This window comes from Patella vulgata, chromosome 9 (assembly GCF_932274485.2).
Source record: "Patella vulgata chromosome 9, xgPatVulg1.2, whole genome shotgun sequence".
NCBI classification, from domain to species: Eukaryota; Metazoa; Mollusca; class Gastropoda; family Patellidae; genus Patella; species Patella vulgata.
Genome location: NC_065887.2, coordinates 26,615,131 through 26,639,832, shown reverse-complemented (window position 1 = coordinate 26,639,832; position 24,702 = coordinate 26,615,131). Strand labels below are relative to the sequence as shown.

The window sequence follows — 24,702 nt, the reverse complement described above, 5'->3', positions numbered from 1 at the left end:
TGTGATCTACAGATATAATGGTTTTTGGGTGCCATTTGTAATGAAAAAAAGAAAACATATCGCAGAAGATAACATGGAAGTAATTAAAAATGGCTGATTCACAAATGACAAATAATAATTAAACCAAGTAAATACAAAATAAATAGATTATACATAGGCCTATTAATTAATTGCACATGTATCTTTTTGGAAAGTATCAAGCGATCAAACTGATTATCTATACTTAGTCTAAGCAGAAAATGTTTACGATCAAACTCGGTCATGGTTTTGAAGTAGCCTATTTAAAACTCTACTGCTAAGTTTCATCACTCTCCATTAATTAGAAATTAGAATCAGTTATCTTGCTCCAAAGCATTAACCAATGAAATTACTGAAAATGTTAATCATTGAACTCAGTAAAGGCATTTACCTACTGAACATATTATAATCTGTGTAAGATGTGGTGAGAAATGATTCCTTTTGCCACTTTGGGGGAAAAGAAAAAGAATCATGGACATGGTGAAAAATGGAAGGTAATTAAGGATTCCTAAATAGCCTTAGAACAGAGGTGGGATAGAGCTGTATTTTCATATTGCACCTTAAAGGCTCAATACCACTCTTGTAACTGAATAATATGTCCCAATCTTTATTCTGGTCAACAGATTGTATTATTTTACAATATTCTAATGAATTAATGATACAAATTTCATCTTAACACACCTAAATTAAAAAATTGGAAAAATTCAACTAATGTGACTTGGATTTAAAAATATTTTTGAAACCTCTGGACAAGTAAAATAGGATTTAATGGATAATTTACACAACAGGTAGGACACTAACAGCAACACATCTAGTACTTAGAATAAGACTATTTTTTTATTTTCTGGAGCTGTCAAGCCAGCAAGAGTGTTATTGTCCCTTTAATGGGGACGAGTAGGGACAGTCAGAGGAGACGGGTTCCTTCCTAAAGGAACTGCTAGCTAGATAGAATAATAATCTTGGTTTCGTTTCTGCAGCTTGCTAATGAGCAATGGCTTCTCACTCTCAGTTCTCGCCTCGAATTTGTATCTATGACTAGTAATAAAAATATGAAGGGAGCCCTCATCAAAATTTTATATTAAAACAAAAATGCTTGTAAAGGATACGCTATATTGTTATCTGTCATTGTTTACAAACAGGGTTTTCCAGATCAGAATTATTTATAAAGGAAATAAGTTTGCGCTACTTTTAGTTAATAATTACACTTCTTGTTCCGGATATTATCTTTATCACGTGATATTTTCACGCGTTGGGTAAATGACCTCACATCCGGTTTCTCGTGTTAATTGGACATACTCGAAGAAAGTGGGTTTATTTTTTAACAGATCATGACGTTATCAACAAAGATGTTATAACAGATTTTGTCAATTAATTAACGAAATTTTACATAAGAGCAGATTATAGTGAAAGGAAGAGAAGAGCCGTTTAGACAACGGTTTCAAAGATGGGGTACCTGTTTTCTAAACTGTGGAGTCTTTTCACAAATGAAGGTGAGGGTTTTGACAATGTGATTATGAACCAAGTGTCATTTGACTGTGTGACGAGATCTACGACATACTTCAGATAGCCTACTTGAATTACACGATCATGCCAAAGTCACAAGAGATGACAGCTACTGACCAAACTGTGTGTAGTTTATATTATTTGTTCTCAAGGCGTAGTTTAGTTCCTAACTGTTAATGTTTAAATAGTCCATAACTAAAGGCTAACAAAACAGTGCCAGTACTGCCACTGCCAGACTAATAACTAGTCCTATTATGTACCAAAGGAAGGCAAACAAAGATGTTTGCATTGCCAGGCAGCTGTTTTCAATGTATTTAATTGCATTTGCTACGCATACTTGGAAACAAACAAAGACTTATAACTATAAAATTCAAATCAACCAATTATAATTATGTTATCGACCGAATATCTATTTATATAAATTAAGCATAGCAATGTCTTCAATACATGTAGCTTGGTTGGTGTGTAAAATGAATCCATGACAAAAGAAATATTTTAACATCAGGAAATATTTTTTTCAAATATATTTATGTCATTGTCATGTAGCCAACAAGCCAACCCTCCACAACAGATGCATGCATGTAGAATGGCATCAATTTCATATGGCCTGGAAATGAAAAGGGGTGAAGGGGTAGCATCTTACTGATGATTGTTTGGACATAAATATAACTGGCCAGTACTAGTACTAGTAGTAGTACTTGAATTAATGAGAACATGAGATGTCTTTTGCCGGTGATTACTATTAGCAATTAGCATGTAAGAAATCTTCATGAATGGTTTCTTCAAAGAAATGCAATGCATAATCATGCATTGATAAATACTGATCATAAGAGAAACCTAATCTGGATTAATGTTCAGCTCATGTTACTTAATCAGTAATAGCTGGAGTACTTACATGTATAGGGCCTGCTTAAATGGGGCTTAAACAATGATTTGTTTAATAAGTACTCACCTCCTTCCCTTGAAGATCATTATGCAATTTTGCGGTATTCATAAAAATCATTTTAGCTTTTAAGTGATTATGGTGGTAGTTGAAACCATGTCCAATTGATATTTTTAATCAAACGATGAAAGAGGCATTATGTGACAGTTAAACTTGACATGCATTTTTCTGGCATCAAATGTTATACATGTATTATAAAAAAATAATTATATAAAATATTTTGGCAAAGGCACACTTTGAAACACACGAAAAGAAAACGACACACCTGGCTAAGGCCATGTAAAATTGATGCCTTGTTTCTTCTCGCCCGCGCGCTTAGGAATCGGGACACAAAAATCGCCCGCACAACTTCTCAAAACAAAATACTAATTTTTAACCGAATAAGCGATCTCCGAAAGTTTACAAGTTCAAAGTATGCCGGTTAAGGTCTATAGCCATCGATTATACATAGTTAAGGCTTCGGTATATATACCTAGTTACTATATTTGTAAGACGGAAGGCATCAGTAGTGGAACCATTTCTACGGTATACCGTACATAATCAAAATTGCCTTTCATTAGCCAGACGTCCGTTATGGATCTGTCAATGCTAAAGTGAAAGTCTAACTCTTTAAGTAAGAATACTTTTTATTGGATGAAAGTGACAGGAACCGTCTTATCTTATCGATATTGACCAATGAAAAAGCGACTCTCAGGCGAGTCCTGGTTTGTGAAAAATCAACATGGCAGGTTCTGGTTGATGGTATGGACCGATAGTTTCGCTCAAAATCTGTCGTAAAGATACGATATTTCTTGACTGGACAGTCATTGGTGTGCCAAATCGAAGGACGATCAAAACATCACTCAAATTGCGTCAAATTTAAATGTTGGACAGGTCACCTGCATTTTTTAAAACAGATTTCAGACTTAAAATTAGTTCCTTTTCTCAGGACATTTTAATTTTTTAAAACTATATTAAAATTATTATTATGTAGTCCGTGGAAATGTAACTTGTCAGTCAAAATAAAAGATATAAATTCATATGTGTTTTACTAAACTCTTTTATAAATTGTAGCTGTTAGCATGAAAAAAACCTAAAGTGTATATCATATGAATGAAAAGGATTATAGCAAATTCATAGTGTATAAAGGCCTTGCAAAAGTTTGTGTTGAAAATTACTGTTTGTGTTGTGTTTACCGCACACCCTCATAGATTTACCCACAACATGGGGAGAAGAAACAAGGTATCAATTTTACACGGCCTAAATATATATGAAAAACATCTGAATTTTGTAAAATAAAAACATGGCAAGTCATAGACGGCATACAACTATAGACACAGACTAGTCATAGAAGCATAGAATGACTAAAACTAAATAAAGAAAAACACAGCCATGAATGGACCAGTAGGCGCCAGTGAATACTCAATTGGGATCAAGTGGCTTTTTGCATTTTCTTAGTGTGCAGTTCAAAATTTTGCGGCACAATTAGTAACACTGGTTGAGAATCATTGTGATAAAGGAATATATTGACACTCCCGGAAATGTCAAAAATTTTAAAATGAATTATGGATTTTCGTTTGCTCTTATATATGACTAATATGCCTTTAAAGATAGTTATGTTGCAGCCTTATGATCCAAATTGTAGGAAAACGAAATTCAAAAATTGGCTTCCGGCTTTTTCTGCACATTTACAAGGGCAGCTAATTATAACCCGCAAAAGTGTTCCAAAAAGATTTTCTAAGAATACTGTAATTCTGGGTCAGTCGGATAAATATTACCCAGTTTATACGCTAAAAGCTAGATCTACTACAGAAGATAATTTGTGTTTGAATTTGTACATGTATTGACAGCTGATCAGCACATATAGATGTATGTCATCACAAAGTTTGAAGCAAATATTTTGAAAACTGAAACGTTTTCTAAAAATGCCACATTCCCAGACTTTGCTCTCAAACAGAGCTATAATGTCTCACAAAGTTTTAGCCATTTTAATTCAAAAATGAAAAAAAATGGCAAGCAATTTTCGAGTGGCAGTATCAGCTGGAACAGACATTAGTTTGTGTCATGGCTGTTATTTTATTTGTAGACCATTAGATTTCTTAGATATTGAGTGGATTACACACAATGCCCTTCATAAGTTCATATCAGCGTTAAATGCTAATCATGTGTATGTATGGCCGGACTGTCGATAAAAGGACTAACAAACAAGACTTTGTTTATTATAGTGGCAATGCCATGGTACATGTACATGTATGTGCATTGGTAATCTGAACTGTAGCCAGACTGGGCAGTATTTCTATCTGCCAATGATTGGCAATTTATGACTAATTCTTGTCAAAAACTTCAAACATTCATAACTTTAATCACAATACAGTAATGGGACTGAAATTTTTAATACAGGTATATTCATGTTCCATTGTCTATTTTGGAACTATTATATCTGCTTTTTCCGTCAATTCTTATTTTTATGCAATGATTAAAAGTTAATTTATGTTGTGATTTGTGAAATATATTGTTGTTTGCAATATATTTCTATTTTATTGTCCATTTTAAGCAATTACATGTAAATTTTGGCCATTTTGACCAATGACATACATGTATACGTGACTTTTGTTTTATAGCCATTATGACCACTAAACAAGTATTCCAATATCCACAAGTCATTTTGGATGAAAATCAGAAAATGGGACATATATTTTTTTCTCCTACCTTCATCAAAATAACGTTTATTTATTTATTTTTTCAAGAGGCATATAGAACATGACGTGATAATAAAAAGTTACATGATAATAAGATGGGAAAACCCGTAAAAACCTGCTTAAATTAGAACTAGGTTTATTTCCAACAAACAAATACTGTAAACCATTGCCATGTTTTGGCCTCCCTCCACTGTATAGATTGTACATGTAATAATGTTTGCACATAGATGTGTAGAAATATTGTCTCAAGAGTTTCTAATATTATAAAATTGGGTAATCTCCCAGCTACATAAAAAAAATTGTAAAACAACACTTTCATGAGAAAAATGTCTCGGTGGTGTGCTTAATCCTTTATCATCAGATGGTGGAATGGGATGGTCATTCAAAGCGCGAGATATGATATAGACATATGATATGTGATATCACAATTAATGCTTTGCATCAATGAAATTGAATCACAAAATTCATAATAAATATAAACGTCAAACAGAGTGTTGGATTTCTCTTTAAAAAGCTCAGTGTGTATGTATGCCTGTGTAATTTGGAGACGATGATGGTATCATGCATTATCAACTGTCAAATTTCCTTAACAGGAACCTCACAAACATCCCTCCTGCAAAAATTCCTGGATCCGCCCCTGTTCCCCAGACCTCCTGAAAACTTGATGTTGTCTTGCTACAGTAATAAAGAATCTATGTCACATCTTGTCAAAACTCCGGAGGGATAAGTTCGCTCAGAAGTAATGTGAATGAAATTTTCAATATACATGTATTAATTTTAAATTATCTATTTTGGAACTACATGTATTATAGCAAGAAAAGCCAGCTCTTTATCTAAATCGTACATAATGCATCTTTAAAGATACAATCCTGCAAAAGTATTTGTCAGGTGGTTATTTCCAAGAAAAGTATGACAATTTTGGAAATAGAGACACCCTATCTTACTAGCTAAATACTGGATTCCCTGAAAAACACCCATTGGGTGTGCACAGGACAAAAATGTAACTGGAAGCCTGACGATTTAGAGAGGGATTTGAATCAAAGTTGTGATGAATTAAGAGTCCAAATATATTACCACCCAGTTGGTACATGTACACGGGAAGGCATCTTTAAGTGATCAAATATGTTAGAGTATGTACATCATTAATTGAAGGAAGTTTGGCTTAGTCATAGTCATATATATTCATGCTGACCAGCTATAGGTTGTATTAATATTAGTAGGAAAACAATACTTGTTTTTTGTGTCACTGTTTTTATATAGTACAATACAGTACATGTACCTTAGGATACGATTTGACATTGCAATTTAAGTATGAAGTTATTTTGAAATGAATTTTATGTTGTTGACCTGCCTAGTTATCTCACCATGCCCAGACAGGAGGGATTAAACTGATGACTTGATAATGGAGACATCATAGATGAGAAGATGGTGGGGGGTCACCGGTCACTCTCATATTTATAAACTTTATATTAAACTTAACATCAGCAGTAAAAATTGATTCGTGTAAACTGTCAGTCACAACATATTGAACATTTTGGCAATATTTTTGGGACTGATTTTTGCTTCGAAAACTTTGGGACAACCTGGTACATGTAATCATTCTGAAATAATGATTATTTTAGATGATAACAAATAAGCTTTGAAGAGGTAATAATTAAACCACATTGTATGGTAAGTAGATGATGAAATACAAGTACATGTATGCTCCTTAAGTTCAGTGTAGATAGCTAATGGTCATGCTTTTATTATGATGAAGATAAATTACATAGTAATAGTTCATGATTAAGATAAATTACATAGTAATATCCTGATATTACTTAACATTGTTACACAATTACAAGGTTTGCCATACTTGTCATGTTGGTCAAAACAGGTTGTTTCATTATTAACTTTTAAAAACTTCTTGACAAGCAATCATTTTCTTTTAATTATGGTATTTTACAATAGTAAATACCAATATTATCACAATAATCCCAAGTTAACACTGCAAAATGCTTTGGAGTTTACATAACATTTCTGGCTTATGTGTATGTCATCTTTTTCTTCTATTTTATCTTTTGATAAAATTTCATCTCCAAATTAAAATTAAGTAAGGTACACAGAAAATTAAGGTTTAAGTGATTGGGAAATAACCTTTCCCCCCCCCCCCCCCCCACAGTGATTAATAAACATCTCTGTATTGTGAACAATAATAATGTCTGGGTTGTTTTTACATGTAGTTTATATACAGTATGAAGAGCCAGTGTTACCCCTCCTCTCCTTTACTACATGTAAGGAAGCCATCGTTTGTCTAATAACTGCGTAAACTAGAGGTATTTACATTAAACATCGTCGATCAATATTTTGTTTAGATTGTAAACGAAAATGTCTAAATAAAAAAATCTTATCAACTAAACAGGGTGGGTGACAGCATGAGCATACATGTACCCGGTATATAACGTTTTTTTTTATTGAGTTCAACATTCACTACAAGATTCATTAAGCTTACATCATTAGAATGCAAGGGTTCTGATGTCTAAGAGTAAGACAAAAAGTATATAGAGTACAGATATGTAGCACCAGTTGATTATTTTAAACAGAAATGGAAAGGATTTAAAAATCTGCCACTGCTACCAATTTTTTGGATTTAAAGCAAATTTAATAATATCTTAGCAGCTTAAAGGGTGTATAATTCAATATTATCCATTATATTTGACTTAAAAAATCTTCCGGACGTCAGGGTCTCAGGGACGTCAGCACCATTTGTAATAAGACTGATCCACAAATGACAAGGAAAAAGAGATAACTTGTAGATGGAACCAAACAACTGCCATTAAATTTGGGCTGCTCAAATATTTCCTAGAACAGAAATGGATTAGAATTTATAAACCACACTTTTTTGTCTAATTTACCAAATTCTCAAAGAATAGGGCTACATGTATTACGCCTGTTAATGAATAAAAAGGGGTGCAATATCTTTGCAGTCTGTCAAGATACGTACAAACCTCTAAACGTTACCATTGCTGTGATATCATGGACCTTATAATGTATTATAAGGTTCATGCCCATGGTGATATGAAAGTTCATGTGTATCTGGAAAAGACCCCAATACATTTTCACATTAAATTAATTGAACCAAATAAATGCATAGTAATTATCGACACATGGTACACATATTCTATCTTCATGGGTTCATTGCTTGTATCCTTTAATTGCCTTAAAATGTTTAGTGGAGTGTAAGGATCCTGGCTGTAATTTGGAAGTAATTTGCTGTCAAATTATTGTACATGCCCTTAATGTCATCACAACGGTGTACATGTATGTTTCTATTCATGTAGGTTAAATTATATCTCTAAAACCTGATGGGTTCTGCTGAGTCCATTTTCTCTTTCGTTGTTCAATTTTATTTGCAAGGTTGACATACATGTAGTCTCTTATTACCCAGATGTAATAATATTCAGTCCAATAGAGATGAACAAGGGCAAACTGGTCAACATTACATCTTACTCTGTGGTTAAGATCTCTGGCTTGAAAGCTTTAGTAATTACCAGGGGGAATGCAATTGAATATTCATTATCAAATCGGCTTTTAATAATAGATTGTCTTTGAAACCACATGTACATGTACGCCAATCTCCACACATGCATGTGTTTTGTGTACATGTACATCATTAATGCATGCCGCACTAAAAGACCAAGGCCAATATTTTACTTGTGGCAGTGTCAGAGTCATGTGACAGTTCCAATGTGCAGGAATTTGGAACAGTGGGAACAACCAAAGAAAACCAACGAGATTGGGAAGGGCGACCTTACTCCTTGTCAAATGCAAGTTTATCATTGAAACCATGCTACGTGACTCAATGACAGACCTTATGATCTAACAGCCCCGGCCAGCTTCTTGTGTTGGATAAAGCACAAAATTGAGGATATGCTGGGGAAAGAAAAACTGAAGAAAATAACCTGAGAAAAACAAAAACAGAGGCTGGTAGGCCGAGGTTTGTCTTTCGAGGGTTTTTTCTAAAGTCTTTCTTCCCCAACGTAACCAAAGTCAAGGACTTTATCTTGCTTATAAACTGTCTATGTTTACATGTACATAAAATGAGAATATCCCAGAATTCCATTAAGAAAAACCTTATATCATGTTTTCTTATGGAATAAAAACCTACCCAGGAAGAATAACCTGTTACAGGTTTAAAGAAAAACTTTCAGAAGAATAACATGTATATTCATAGTCACCCTGACTTTCAGACCGCTATTATTCCAGGCATAGAATATACCCCAAAGGTAAAAGAGATTTACCATTATAGGTTTATAAAGCATCAGAGGTATATCTGACATGGCTTGTTATAATATTGTAAGGCACAAGTTTTTACCAGGTTACAAATCATTTGATTTGTGTTATAATTATAGAGTATGAAAATAAATAAATCTAAATATACCACACCTAAAGGTAAAGGTTGCTATACCATTAATACCCATATGTAGATACATGCTGCTCTTTAAATTAATCCATATTTAGATATAACTTCAGGCTATAACTTTTTATAAGGTGTTTAATGTTTAAAGATCACATTAAAATGACAAACCTCTAGCCATCATTAGAATTTTATTATTACCCTATATTTCACAAAATTTTCACATTAAAATGTGGTTATATATTTCCCCATGTGTCCATTGTCCACAATGTCATGTGAACACTCTACAGGCTACATTTACATGTATCAACTGATAGTTTTAAATTTATATTTTGTGTTGCCATTAAGTGAATTTTAACACTTCTGACCCTTGTTTCAATTTTTAGAATGTTGTGAAGGTTATCAAATGCTATGTTAAAAACTTGTATATATATACTAGTACATGTATTATGCATTATTCAAAGTACTCAAACGAAGAGTTCTTTTGAATTTCAACAATTTTCATTAATTACTTTAAAGTTATGACCCTTGTTACATTTTGTAGATTTGTATGACTATCATGTTGGTAAAATAAAGATGCTTATTGAATTTCAACAATTTCCAACGACTTCAAGAGTTAAGCACCCCTTTCGTTTTGTAGAATACTGTACATGTAAGCTCACAAGTAATCTATATTTGACAGAAGTGGGAAAAAAAACCCCATTTATTCTGGCTCTATCACTCGAAGACCTGTTTCCATTTGCCAATGGCATTTGATGGTCATTGTTCAACATTGAATCTATAATCACTATCTATTTATAGCTACATTTACATTGAATATTAAAATACTGTTTCTAAATGTTTTGTATTCAATTGTAAAGGTTGTAAGACAAAACTTGAATAGATTGATGACTTCTTTTTTTAAAGTAAATTTTGGCTAAATTTGTCATTCAATCTTTTTAGTTCCATTGTTTAGATTTGTCAGGGGAAGCCTATCGATATGTGACAGTTTCAGATATTTATTTCTAGAGTTATTTTACTTGAGAACTTGATCACATATTTTAAAAGTTATCCAGTGTGCTTGTATTGAATTTGGTCTTTTACATAAACTAAAAAAAGAGAAGGTATCACAAACATTTTAGGATTTTAGATCCCTTGCATTGTACACACTACATGTACATTGTATATATTTAAAAATAGAGTTACATGTACCAGCAGATAAGGCTAAGGAAAACACTGGAAAAAGTACCGGTATTACTGTCTCCCCCCCCACCCCTACATATAACTTATGACAATTTTTCATTATGAATTAGGTTACAGAATTGCAATGTGGGTGCATGTTTCATCCGCAAGCAACCTGTGGTTATCTATCCCGTATTCTCCGAGAAATAAGTCAAGAGGAAGTGATATGTATATTTTTTCAGTTTCAGTTCAAGGGTTCATTTACCTGTACATGTAACATCATTTGTTTTATTCTGTTTTATTTCAGAGCATAAAGTGATAATTGTTGGTTTAGATAATGCTGGAAAGACAACCATTTTATATCAATTGTAAGTATAACGTATACAATTTACGTCATAGTACTCATAGCACACTTAATGACTTCAATAGTCCTGTCAATATAGGACGTTAAATTTCATTTCAATTATTATAGAGTAGTAAGTGACCAAATATGGTGTATGGTTGAATTCTCTTATATCTACATGTACATGGTGACAAGCAAATAAGTAGTAGATATAATTGAATTTGAAATATTAGCTTGTGTTCGTAAATGTTGTAAATCATTGAAAATCTATTTACTTATTTAAATTATATACAGCTTAAGTCTTTGATTATAACTTCATAAGTGATGTACATGTATCAGAAATCAATCAATATCTGTAGAGTCAATAGATTGTATGATATTGCACGCAGGCATCTCTTCAATCAAACATTTCTTTGACATATCATAAATCTGGGTCCTGTTTCACGAAATTTTATCTAAAGATAAAATCCAAATTTTAGTAGATACTTCAATTTTGATTGGCTAAGCTCTACAATCAGTCTAATGTTATCCAATCAAATTACTAAAATTTGGATTTTATCTTAGTTAAAATTTCGTGAAACAGGCCCCAGTATTATTTTTCAGTTAATTTGTGGTCAGTACATTTTAGTACATGTTTCATTTCGCAAATCTTAATTCCTTTTCTTTAAAGCATCATATTCCCAATACTAAACAGTATTTTCTGCCTCTTATTATGATTGCGTAACAAATGCTTTCATAATCAATTATTTAATAACCAGAGCCATAAGTATTTTTATTTAAACAAGAATGGGTTACATGTACTGCATAGTCTATATACATGTTACAGTGTTTATTTTACCAGTAGACTACAGGTGTATTACTGAGTACAGGTTTATCAAATAAAGTGCTGTGAGTAAGGTTTTAATTTACATATATACATGTATATCTGTACATTGGTATGTTTAAAAAAAAGATCTTTTGAAAACATAATTAAATATTTAATGGTTAATTAGCATTGGGTCCTTGTGTCTACATTATTTACCTGTTGTTAAAGTATCGACTTATCCGAAAGTAAATAGAGTACAGATTTACGATACAAGTGAACATTGATTTATTTTACATTTCTGGACTGTTAGAGATTCCAAATAAATTCTGACATACAAAGCTGATGATGCAACCCAGTCTAACACTTAAAATATTCAAATTAAACAAGACAAGAGGGGTTTTGATTTGGGTGGTTGCATTGTGCATAATGTTTTATGTGTTACCGCGTAGGGTTATTCCAGGTACTCAGTCCCCCCCCCCCCCCCCCCCCAAGGTTATGCTTCATAAAAAATAATATGTTAGTCCCGAGATAACATATGATTAGGTGAGCTTAGATTATAGGTGTGTCACTAAGTCAAGTGGCGTGGTTTCAAGCCCACAAGTATACATGTAGGATCACCTGTCTAACTTTGTGGGTTTCCTCTAAGCCTCGTATGCACCAGCAAATTATTGTTAGTTGTGAAATGACTTAATATTTTGTTGAGTGGGTGTTAAACTAAACCCCTATTTCTCTCTCTCCAAAGTGGATTATACAGGCAAAAAATGAGATCAAGACCAGCAATATTTTCACCTGACTTCAAATTCCCTTTTGAACAAGAATTCTTAATCCAAAAAGACTTTTGTGGGAGATACAAATTTGTTAGTTTAAATTTATAAGCTTATTGAATATCCTGTGATGTGTGAACCCAGTGGCTAAACAATAATGAATGTACATACAGTATTGTTTATTTAGTGAATAATTCCATACCATTGTATTTCTACACTGTATTTGATCTCTATGTGTGTATATTATCAAGCCCTGGAGTGTGAATGTGACAGTATAAATACAAGATTATATTGATTTTTGACAGGTCTGTAATAAACACATTAGGTGACATTTATATCAGTGAATACATAAATTAAACTCTTTATCATGCTTCTGTTTTCATCTTTTATAATAATTCGTTCATCTGCATCTAAATTATTGAAGTATGTTGGAGAGAATTTTTAAAATATGATGTCCATTGTTGAGTTTTTAACTAAATATAATGACCAGAACATTTTGGCTGATTTATTAATTTTGTTGTGACATTTAATTTCCTTGCCTGTTGAAGGCAGTTATGCTTATTGAAATGGGTTCATCTGCCTGTCCATCCGTCACACTTTTTGTATCCATCCGAACAACTAGACATGGTACCTTGCTAGAAATTAAACTTGGCATAGCTGATCATTAGTATGCCTTAACTGAGTGTGGTGATGAATATTTTCTACTTAGGCTAAGCAGAGATGATCTGTTTCATTGGTACAGACTATGGGGCCAAAATAACTCTTCAGAAGCAGTCCATCTTTGGCACTTTCTGGAACAATTTATTAACTTTTGGATTGAGACAACCTTTCCCGTAAGTCGTTTGCAATGGATGTTATTTTGTCTAGACTAACATTCTTCATTGTCAAAGTTGAGGAAATTTAGACTGGGGTGAATAAGACTTACGTATATATGAGAAATTTTAATGTTTTCAGTTTAATGAATGAAGTTGTACATACGTCTCCTACAATAGGAAGTAATGTAGAAGAAGTAACATGGAAGAATATACACTTTTTAATGTGGGATATTGGAGGACAGGAATCTTTACGTGCTGCCTGGAATACTTATTATACAAATACAGAGGTAAAAACATTTATAGTGTACAGGTTGCCTGATAATCAGACTGTTTTTTTTAAAGATTTGTTAAAGATGCATAATATGTAGGTATGTAAGAAAGAACTAGCTGATTTTCCCAATAATACATGTAGATCAAAAAAGATATTGAAAAATGAATATACTGAAAATTTCATTCAAATTACTTTATTCTTAGCAAAGTTATCTGTGTTTGAAGTTTTGACAAGATGTTTATTATTGTAGCAACCTTACCTGACAATCAAGAGTAAGCCCCAATTCCCTTTTTTTTAAAAATTAGATTTTTATATGACAATTGTGTTTCAATCCTTTTAGATTTTGGCCATCCAATGAACTAGAGAGTTCTTTATAGGCTTGTCATGTGAATAAATATCTAAATAATATTTTATATACCGTAACATTTGGAACCAAAACAAAGACTGACAGTAGACAGATTTAGCGTTTACATAATGCAGTTTTATTAATTTCAAGTCTTTGTTATTGCTTGTGAATGTCAATTCGTTTTAGAATTAGATGGGTACATGTATATGCAAGGGATCCATTTCTGCGTGGGTGCTAAAAGTGGTGTCATATCCTGCTGGTTAAAGTCTTTGATTGTCATTTGAGAGATTTTAATCCCTTGCAAATGCAAACATAAATATCGTGAAATTTAAATCTCGAAAAGTGATATGAGTCCAAAAAGGTTTTCATTCTGTTCAGTATTTACATGAATAGAAAATCTATCAATATCTGGCATCCACTGAAGACGATAGAAACAAGATATGGCAAAATCTTTGATCCATTTGTATCCAAGCTGGAATGTGTATCTACCGGTGATATTTTGATTCCTGTTCTCATTATTAAATGTTGAATAATTAATTTGAGTACATTATCGCATGGATTATTCCTCCAAGAATTTGATATTGTCTGATAACAGCTAATAAATCAGAAATGAAATGAAATGGGGTTTAACGTCCTACTGTTCTGCTCCTATGCTGGGCTAATGAAGACGGGCATACGCCATACAGTGTGCTATGAGGGAAATTTTGCCTGGGCAGCGGCACCATCGCCTACTCTTCTATCGAATTCCAACTGCCAAGGGATCTTTTACGTATGCATTCCAATGTATACACTGGGCCTCGGTTTTTGTCTCATCTGAAGAACTAGACAGTTCTCCTTGTCAGGCCCTCCGTCCTGCATCACTGACAAGGGGGAAACCATGCCGGAAAATTTGGATGAACTTCTCGGCCAAAGCTAATAAAGCACCTTTAATAACAATAACATAACCACTCATACCAATGTCATTGACCTAATGACTTATTTGTCTAATCTATGTTTATATTTTAAATTGTAGTTTGTGATAGTAGTAATAGATAGTACAGATAGGGAAAGACTATCCTTAACAAAAGAAGAATTATGTAAAATGTTAGGACATGAGGTGAGTCATTATTTTTGAATATGGGTTTTCAATCATTGTATAACAATCCTTCCATTTAGATAGACATTAATCAATGCTATGGATTATCCTATCTGTATGTAATCCGATGCCATATCCCAGTATGTGTATATTTAGTTTCAGCTTATTATTTCAGCTTATTAATGTATTGTTATATACAATTCCTGCTGTACATTGTTATCTCAGTAATAAAAGGGTATCTTGCTAATGCGCATATTTCCTGTCATAATAAATTTGATCCTCCATTATCAGATATTGTTAACACAGTGACAGTGGTTGTAATGTTCTGTCTTATAAACATTTCATTCAACCACTGTCAAGCGAGAACCTATCTTTTCAATCTCACTACCAATTGTGTACTCTGTAAAGAAAGCTTTTGCCTAACCTAAGTGTATTAAATTACATTTTTTACTACAACATTTAAAAATATTTTTTCTGGCAGTTTTCAGTATTTATACGCCCATATCTAAATTAATATGTACATGTAAATAGTTGTCTTCCTGGTCCACTTGATCACTTTAAAAAATCTTGTAGTTTTCAATATTTATGCGCCCACATCTAAATTAATGTGTACAGGTAAATAGTTGTCTTCTTGGTCCACTTGATCACTTTAAAAATCTTGTTAAGATACTCTCTGGGCTAAATCAATTTCCAATAATTTTAGTCATCATACATGTAGTTACTATTATTCCTTTTGATAATTAGGCCTACTTTGAAAGTTATCTAATGGAGGCCCTTTGTTTTCTTTGACGATACATTTGCTTGAATAAAGGCTAAAGTGTCATCTGATCAACTTGGAATTTATACTTGTTGGTTATGGAAGTAAAAGCCTATGAAATTCTGATCATTACTTCATGGGTTTTGGCCCGTTGTTACTTTTTAATGTCATGTAAATGCGCTAGTTAACCAATGAAAGAACCACAAATTGTGACAATTTTTATGGACTGTTAATAATTGTATGAATAAGCTGCTGTGATTGTGAGAAAGCATTGAGGACTATTAAAATGTGTTTGTCAGTTTGTCACACTTTTTGGAACACAGGAACTCAATTACTGAGTTAGATTGGTGTTGCATGTCTTTACAAAGTATAACAGTAAGCATTGGTAGACAATTTAATTTGTCGATGCTTTAAACATAACTCTTAATTGAGTGATAGTGATTAAACTTAGTGTATACTTTCATTAAATTCGTTAATAAAGCAGAGTGATAAGCAGTTTGGCTGCTCGATGATTTATAAAAAATTATAAATATTAAAGTACATGTACTTAATGTGTGTCATCGATTTATATTAGGATTGAGGTGGGGGACATCACTTGTCTACAATAATACTTTGGTGGAAGCAGACGTTAAATAAAGCTATTTCACACACATGGAGACATCAGCTTTCCTGATAGCTTGTTACTTTGTTAACTGAAGTCATACAATAAAAAATTTTAACATTGTCATAGATTGAATAATGGAAACAAAACAAATAGACATTTATGTATGAGAACAATGTTATAGAAGGATTTATGTCCCCTTAATAATGAATGAATTGTGTCTGTTGAAAAGAAAATAATATTGACTTGTTTACTTCTATTTTCTCAGGATCTTAGAAAGGCAGCCGTATTAGTGTTTGCAAACAAACAAGATATTAAAGGATGTATGACAGCCGCAGAAATATCTCAGCAGCTCAGTTTAACTTCTGTTAAAGACCATGTGTGGCATATACAGGCGTGTTGTGCTTTAACTGGTGAAGGGTAGGGTGTTTATTCTAACAATTACATTGTTTACACATTAACTTGGTCGTTATTTTACCATGAACATTAAACTCTTTGTTTAATGGGTATGGGCTAAATGATTGTCATTTAGAATTTTAATCGTTTTTTTAGCCATGTTATTGTTAATTTTTGTCTTGCTGGCAACAACAGTCCTTGAATGCGAGACATAAAGTTTACTTTTTCCAATGATGTGGTTGTCATCTTTGGAAAACTAAGTTTAGGATAAACATATTGATGATTACACTGTAATAACTTCATTAAAAATTTATAGAACTTGCACAAGGTTTTCTTTGTGATCTCTAGTGTGAGCTCATGCCCATTAATCTTATTTTAATCAAGTGTTGATGTTAATCTTCTAGTGTTAAAACAATTTTGATATCTTGCTATGTTACATGAAAATTACATAAACAGTGATATTTGTTGCATGTACAGTGCAAATTAGTGTTAAAATAGACCTCCTGATGTTACATTAATGTTGAGATTTTATAACATATATATGTGAAAATTCTAGTTTGCGTGCTCTTCCATTGACTGCTGTTCAAATATATTTAAACAAGATTAACACTTAAATATTGGTAAAAGATGCAGACCAAGAAGCGTCATAGTACTTGAACTCCCAATTAACTTCTTCCATTATCAAGTTCATGTTAACAGTAACCGTATGTCAATATTCACTTAACATGTCTATTTACAGAGGGTTTTAAGTGTCATACAAGGTTTCTCATTGTCTTGAACTTTACTGTGGTTCACTTTTGATGTAGCTGTATACCGTAGTGTAATCACACCATACAATCTATTTTGTTTTTTAAAGATGCATTATGTAAGAGATAAATCTGCCTACTCTGATCTTTCTTTTGGCCTCAGATGTTATATAAATTATTAATTAGACGTTTATAAGCATGACAAGATCATAATCAACTCTGTAGAACATTTAATTTTCGTTATCTATTTTTAAATTGTTATAGCGACAACTATCAGCTCTTTATCTAAATCTTACATAATGCATGTTTAATAAACATATTCAGCAGTGGAAGCTAAACATTATATGGACTAAACCTTAGTGTTTTGTTGTATGAAATATCAATTGTCGATTTAGTTAAGTTTGATATTTTGATGTTGTTTGCGGATTTAATCTTTAAATAAACCCCGCCTAGTCAATGAGTTAAAAGACGTTTTATACGCCCACTTGCTAATGCAATTGTGCATTTTTTTTATACATGTCTTCGTTAGCATGGTTAGAGTAGAATGTAATTTTGTAAACCCCATTTCATTCATTAATTCATTCAGCATTGGGTTCTCGATGACCTTAAATGTTACTGATGGTGTTTTTTCTTTCTATTTTCAGATTATATCAAGGTTTAGAATGGATAACAAGTCATTTAAAACGTCGGTGATAAAAATAAAGCCGTAGACTATAATAAAAAAAACATTTATCAGTAACTAACTTCTGCAGCGGACCAGGCATTTAACACAGTGCCATGAACAGGCCTGTTTCCCCAAATGAAAAATGACTAAATGGAACAGGGTATAATGTGAAATGTCAGGAAAAAGGGCTGTGTATTATGAACTATGGTGGACAGTGCTTTACAGATACCAAACAGTGCTTTTTTTTTTTGAGACTCTTCGATTTACTTGGTGGAGTTTTCTGTGACAATAGTTAATTTAGCACTTAGAATACCGATTTTAGTTGATGGACACCCAATAAGAATTGTTAGAAAATGCCCTGGCTTCGTTCCCAAATATCTTTTTAGTGCAAGGGTTACCGTATTTGGATTTTTAGAGATTGTTAAAATGAATATTTCGGATACTAATATAAATGTAAATTAAAGAAAACTAGCAGTTTCTTTAGCAATGTAGACAATAAATGATTATTTTTACCAGGCTAGATAGAGATTGAAAATAAGAAATGGATATTGACATCTCTAGGTGAATGAATAATAACTTATTTTTAGAAATGTTAGTAGAAATAAAACAAGTATTAAGAATGAAATTTAGAAATTGTGCAGTTAGATATATAAAAGATATGAATGATCAATACACTGCCAATCAAAATGTATATTATGTAATTAGACCCCCCCCCCACCCCTCCCCCAGTTACCCAAAAAATAAAATACATTGTGAAATATTATGGTCAGTGTTGTTTAAAGTGATTTTATTCTTTTTAACTTTTTGCTCATGGACATTTATATAAAGTTTCCATTATACTTTTTTTCTTTTTTAAAAAAACAAATAATGAGTATGTATTGCAATTGTCAAAAACAAGTAATGATATTCTCTTACTTCCATCCTTGCTCATACATAGTTAGTTAGGTATCAAATACTGTTTTTAACCGAATCTACAAATAGCACCTTCTGCCTGGTATTCTTTTATCTTCATCCACGTCCATGCAGGCACCTTTTTTACTTCAGTGATTTAAACATTTTTATTAGTTCTAAATATTTTAAATATTTTTTCTCAGTCCAGATCCTGATTTTAGTGAACTACTACATATCTGAAAAGCACATTATAAATTAGTTCTTATAAAATTGAACTTTCAAATATTTAAAATAGGAATTACTGATAGTAATTAATTGATCTTATATAAACTGTTGATTATGCCCATTCTGGCTGCTGTTGTATAAATATACAAATGATATGTGGTTTGTTCAGATTTTATTATTATAGTAAAATCATTTTAAAATATTTTCTGTCAATGAAAGCAAGTGCCTAACAAAAAGAATTATGGTAGTAAATTTTGCCACTCCGATGTTTGTTTGAATAGGTTTGCCTATTCAGTAATAAACAATGTATATTATGATAGCCATTTACTTTATTCATATTTTAACCACACATAGAATTAATTTGTCGGTTATCAACTGAATTGTACAGTTAAAAGTTTGGGGATTTTGACTATTTGATAAGCTGGCGAAAAATATGGATTTCTAAATTGAATGTTGATTTTGTGTTGTGTTTCAATTTTGTCACCAGAGAATATATATAAATATTGATATATATATATATATATATGGCATTGTAAAGAATCATTAAGTTATTTATATATATAATAAAAACAATGGCCATCACTTATATTTACTTTTGTAAAATGCATAAATCCGCATTCCATTTTTCATTGTTAATATAAATACACCACTTCTAAGAGTCACAACCTTAATTAACCAATTTGTTAAATCATAAAATTAACAAACCCTGCCTTAAAAGTAATTCTTTTAGTCGAGTTTCAAATTCCAAAATGAAAAGATCATCATTTATCAGAATTTAGTAGCAACTCATTATCTGGACAATCTAAGATGGTTAAATTTTAAATAAAGACATGTAGACGTTTCACTAATTGATAAATTTTTGTAAGATAAATTCCCTTTCTTTTTTGCAAAGTTTACATGAACTCTAGGCTTTTTAAAGAAAACAAAAATATTCATAGAATAGTTTAGTTGTTTTGAGAAGTTCTCATCATTTTGTTAAGATGTTGAAACTTGTATATAACAAACAGAATTATATATGAACAGATTGGATGAATGAATGAATGAATGTGTCTTTATTTACTTACATTATATTTATCAACTTATATAATCTGTATTCTATATTGTAAGACAAAAAATGTAAAGTAAATTGTTTTAAGAATATACTTTTTTCCTGTGTCAATAAGAAGCCAGAATTCTTAAAATAAGTTCTTGTGAATATTACTTATTCGCTGCTTCTGAAGGATGCATACAGTTTCCATTGCTTTATTTCATTTATTTCATGCTGCTTGCCATTGCTAAAAATGTATTCTGAATTTTCAGTTAACCAAAATGGCCCATGCAGCCTATAATAAATGAATAGCCCACCCCATGTATCCTTTAATAATGAATCGAAAATTATACCAATATTTAGCTGTTTGAAATATTAACAATTATATTAAGATATTCAATAAAGATTCTTAAGGGGGTGGACAGTAGAAAATTTCAGTTTTTTTAATAATTGAGGTAAAGTCACCATTCTTACACATCTAAGAACACATCCATTGAATATTACAAAAACGGCCGAAAAATTTTCCTGGGGGTACCTGTTGCTATGGAAACGGCGGCCATCTTGGATTTCTGCGTATAATTTTAGTCATCCAGTTTCTCAGAAACTATTCAACAGAATGTTTTAAAATTAAGCAGAGAGGTTACTGACATGTTCATTTGTGCAATAGGCAAGTTTCATTACAAAATAATAATTAGAAAGCAAGTTATACACATTTTAATGTTAACTTCAAAATTCTTTCATGTGTCACAGTTGCTATGGCAACAATATATCAGGAACTATTTCGCAGATTTCAATAAAATTTTCCTATTGCACAAAGTTATTATATAGGAAGTTATATTCCAAGTTTCAAGAAAATCTGACGTTAACTTTCAGAGATATAGCATGACTAAAATTGGTAACTCTAGAAAAAAACTGTTTTGAGAAATCAACAACTGAAGTTGAAGTATTTCAGTAGAACAACTTACGCCGATCTGTTCAATTCATTTATTTAATATTAATAAACTGACTTTTAATATATATATTTTCTAATGTATTTCTTATCAATATACAGTATTTTCTTATTTTATTTCTTGTGTGTAAATTTACAACCGAACATTGGCATAGGAATAGATGTTATTCAAAACAACCATAACTATAATAATCACTGACAGCAGGCCTACCTGGTAATGGTATTGCAACCATACCACTACTAGGTCTAGCAGACGAATTTTCATCTTCATTTTGTTTATTATGAGTGTCTGTCATACTTATTTAGTCATCTAAACAATTTCAAACGCATTTTATTTGAAAATCTTCAAAAATATTGATAAACAGTGACGTACGGTTCAGTAATATAGCAACCAGGATTGATTTGGGACCTGAGCTTAGTGCGCATGCCTATTGACCTGACCTAGAGGATTGCCCGCTTCTGATTGGACACTTCACCATTGACCTATGTGACCGACCAATCAAATAACGTAATCTCGAAATAACCTCATTAGGTATGCAAAACTTGTTCTTGCTTGCTATTTTTATCTCAATACAGAAGAAAGGTTTCAAGACACCCCCAAAAAACGTCATTTCCTTTCAATAGGGGAAATCCCAAGCTTTCTAACAGTATCTAACATGGCGACAGTTTACCGGTCGGAAGCCAAGTATTTCACGTATGAAATGCCCATTGTTTTTAGATTTATATCAATAGTTTTAGCGGAATTAGGGCAAAATAAAAAAGGGTGGGATCATTCAGAACCAAATTTTGTAGAAATAAAGAAGAATTTTGTGAAAAAAATGACTGGTATGTGTTCCTAGATAGTGTTACTCGCAGATAATCATAAAACCTCAAAAACGATTTTATTGTTAAAATTCACCAAATGAAGTGCGAACGACGGCCTTAAATGATGTGTTAATGGAGATTATTAGAACCATGCCTCTTCATATTATATTTTTAGCAATAAAACCACAAGTAAATAAGCAATGTTGTTCCAAATGCTGTCAATATGTGGGCGAACTGTTTAAATGAAAAAAATACAAGACATTTCAACTATTATACAACAGTCTTTCTCATGTGGAACATTTATATGGATATTGAAACTTCGTGCATTTTGATTTAAAGCCATTTAAAAACCATTAAACACTTTAATCAAATTTCAACTTCTAAATGCTATTCAAAACTTGAATTCTCTCAAATTAAAAATTTCTTTTAAATTCAGTTTGTGTCTGAAACAAAATTCTGTAATTCTGATTTAAAATTGATAATTAAAGAGAAAGTTAATACTATTTGAAATGTTTTTAGGCTCGGTTGTGACAAAGTTATCTCCCTTGGTCAAAAAAGGGAAGATTGGTATCTCTTGCAGGAATATATAAAATTTAAAGCAATTGTTGAAATAAATTGAATTATTTATGTGCTTGTATATTATTTAAATGAATGTTACTATTTATATTGCTCTGTATAATAAGTCTCTTGTCTTTTAAAGTGTTCATAATGTTTATCTTAGGATATGGGCTAGGCGCAGTTTATTCCAAGTGGCTTCCATATAAATGATGTGTTCTTCACTAGATATTCAAAACATGCAAGAAAATAACAAAATGGCAAAGATATATTTATCGATAAATTGTAAAAATTCCTGTTAAAATACTCAACAGAACGATCAGAAATTATTTTGCTATATATTTCTTTGCTTCTATCCGGTCTCAGGAATGCCAGATACTTCTAAATAATGTTAGACTTAAACAACTTGCTTTCTGAATTATTTGTTACTTTTTTCTTTGATTGATATTCTTTCTAAGAGTTGGATGGACATTACAACATGATGCTTTAATATGCTTGATGATTACAAATTCAAACATTTTGTTGGGTTGCACGTAAGAAAAGAAAGATGTACTGTGAAAATTTACTATAGACATTATACTAACTTGGCTTTTTGAATCTACCTAATAATTTAACTGATTTTTCTCATCCATGGCATATACTTTAGCTTTATAAATTCTAGTCAATAGCTCAGGGTTGTAAAATTTGTATTTTGATGGTACAATAAGCAGTAGGTAAAGAGAAAAGGACAATCTGTCTTCAAATTTAATTTACTGTTAAGAGATGTCATTCATTTGTGTAGTTACGTTTATAAAGCTGAAATTTGTCATGCTGTTAAGTAAAAACGTCAGTACTTCAATTAAGTTGGATGCATATTGTTGTTTAAATTAATTACACAAAATGTGAAGCAACTGTTAGCTACATGTATTTAACCTGAGACAGGAGTACTACAGTAGTTCTTAACAAGTCTTCCTTTTAATACCATTGATGGAATTTTACATACAAGGAAGTAGGATAATGGTGCATTGTGGGATCATGTTTTTGTTTCTCTGGTTAACATTGAAATACTAGGACTATTACTTAATTTTGATGGCTAACTGATTTGCTGAAAGTTATTTTTAAAACCACGCCAAATAGAAGAACAATGTCTTGTAATTATGATTTTAAGAATTTTAATATGTTATAATTGTTTGGTGAGAGAGATATATAAAGCTGTATAATGTTCTTATGTCAACTGTATTATAATGTATGTATTGTATGTAAGAAATAAATGATTGGTAACAGTACTCTTTGTCTTTACTAGGGCAGCGTTTAAGGTCCCATGTCTTTACTAACCAAGTCTGTGCTGAAAAGTAGAGTTCATTTCCTTTACTAAAATAGGCGTACAGGCTCAATGAATATTAGGGGGTGGGGTAGTCGTCTGCAAGAGGCGAAGGAGCTGAGCTTACCGTATAGCCCCCCTCACCACCAAAGAAAATTTGGAAAATTTGACGGCTGCAAACGCATTTTCCTGGTGCGAATCTTGATTGTGAGAATCTAGCATTAAGACGGTTGTAATAATATCGGGAGTGGTAGATTGCTGAATGGTTAGCACGTGCGTCTTGTATCATACGGTCTGTCATCTGGTGTGGTTTCGATTTGTAATTGACAAGGAGTAGGGTCACCTGTCCAACCTCGTGGGTTTTCTCCGGACCGACGGGTTTCCAGCCACTGCTAAAGAACCCTACGCTCAAGCAAATTTTTGAAATAAAATTGAACTATGTGTTAGTCCTGAAATGACCTAGTTTGTGTCGAGTTGAGTTAAATCCCATTTCTCTCTCTCTCTGTGTATTATATTTCTCTCTCTCACCTCACTGGTTTGCATGAATAAAATGAGTAGTCAGACATTGTATGCTCATTAACGCCGTCACGCCGTAAAAATAAAATAGATATTCGAGGAACTTCCTTGTTGAATAAGTTTGCCAATAATAATATATACATGTATATAGAAGAC

The 24,702-nt window shown here is 32.1% G+C and overlaps 1 protein-coding gene across 1 annotated transcript; it reads left to right on the top strand.

Moving 5' to 3' along the window:
* The first annotated feature begins 1,286 nt into the window (after positions 1 to 1,286).
* On the top strand, positions 1,287 to 23,995 carry LOC126831542 (ADP-ribosylation factor-like protein 5B). Its single transcript, XM_050562083.2, has 6 exons — positions 1,287 to 1,508; positions 11,004 to 11,064; positions 13,563 to 13,710; positions 15,053 to 15,136; positions 16,742 to 16,893; positions 18,260 to 23,995. The coding sequence occupies exons 1-6, from the start codon at positions 1,463 to 1,465 to the stop codon at positions 18,306 to 18,308; spliced, it is 540 nt and encodes a 179-aa protein (XP_050418040.1). The 5' UTR covers positions 1,287 to 1,462; the 3' UTR covers positions 18,309 to 23,995.
* Positions 23,996 to 24,702: the final 707 nt, after the last annotated feature.

What these genes read in the sequence shown, in the direction of transcription:
- LOC126831542 (XM_050562083.2), top strand. Translation starts at nt 1,463, where the DNA reads ATGGGGTACCTGTTTTCTAAACTGTGGAGTCTTTTCACAAATGAAG. An exon ending in CTTATTATACAAATACAGAG is followed by an intron (nt 13,711 to 15,052) that starts GTAAAAACATTT and finishes TTTAAATTGTAG; the next exon opens with TTTGTGATAGTAGTAATAGA. An exon ending in GTAAAATGTTAGGACATGAG is followed by an intron (nt 15,137 to 16,741) that starts GTGAGTCATTAT and finishes CTATTTTCTCAG; the next exon opens with GATCTTAGAAAGGCAGCCGT.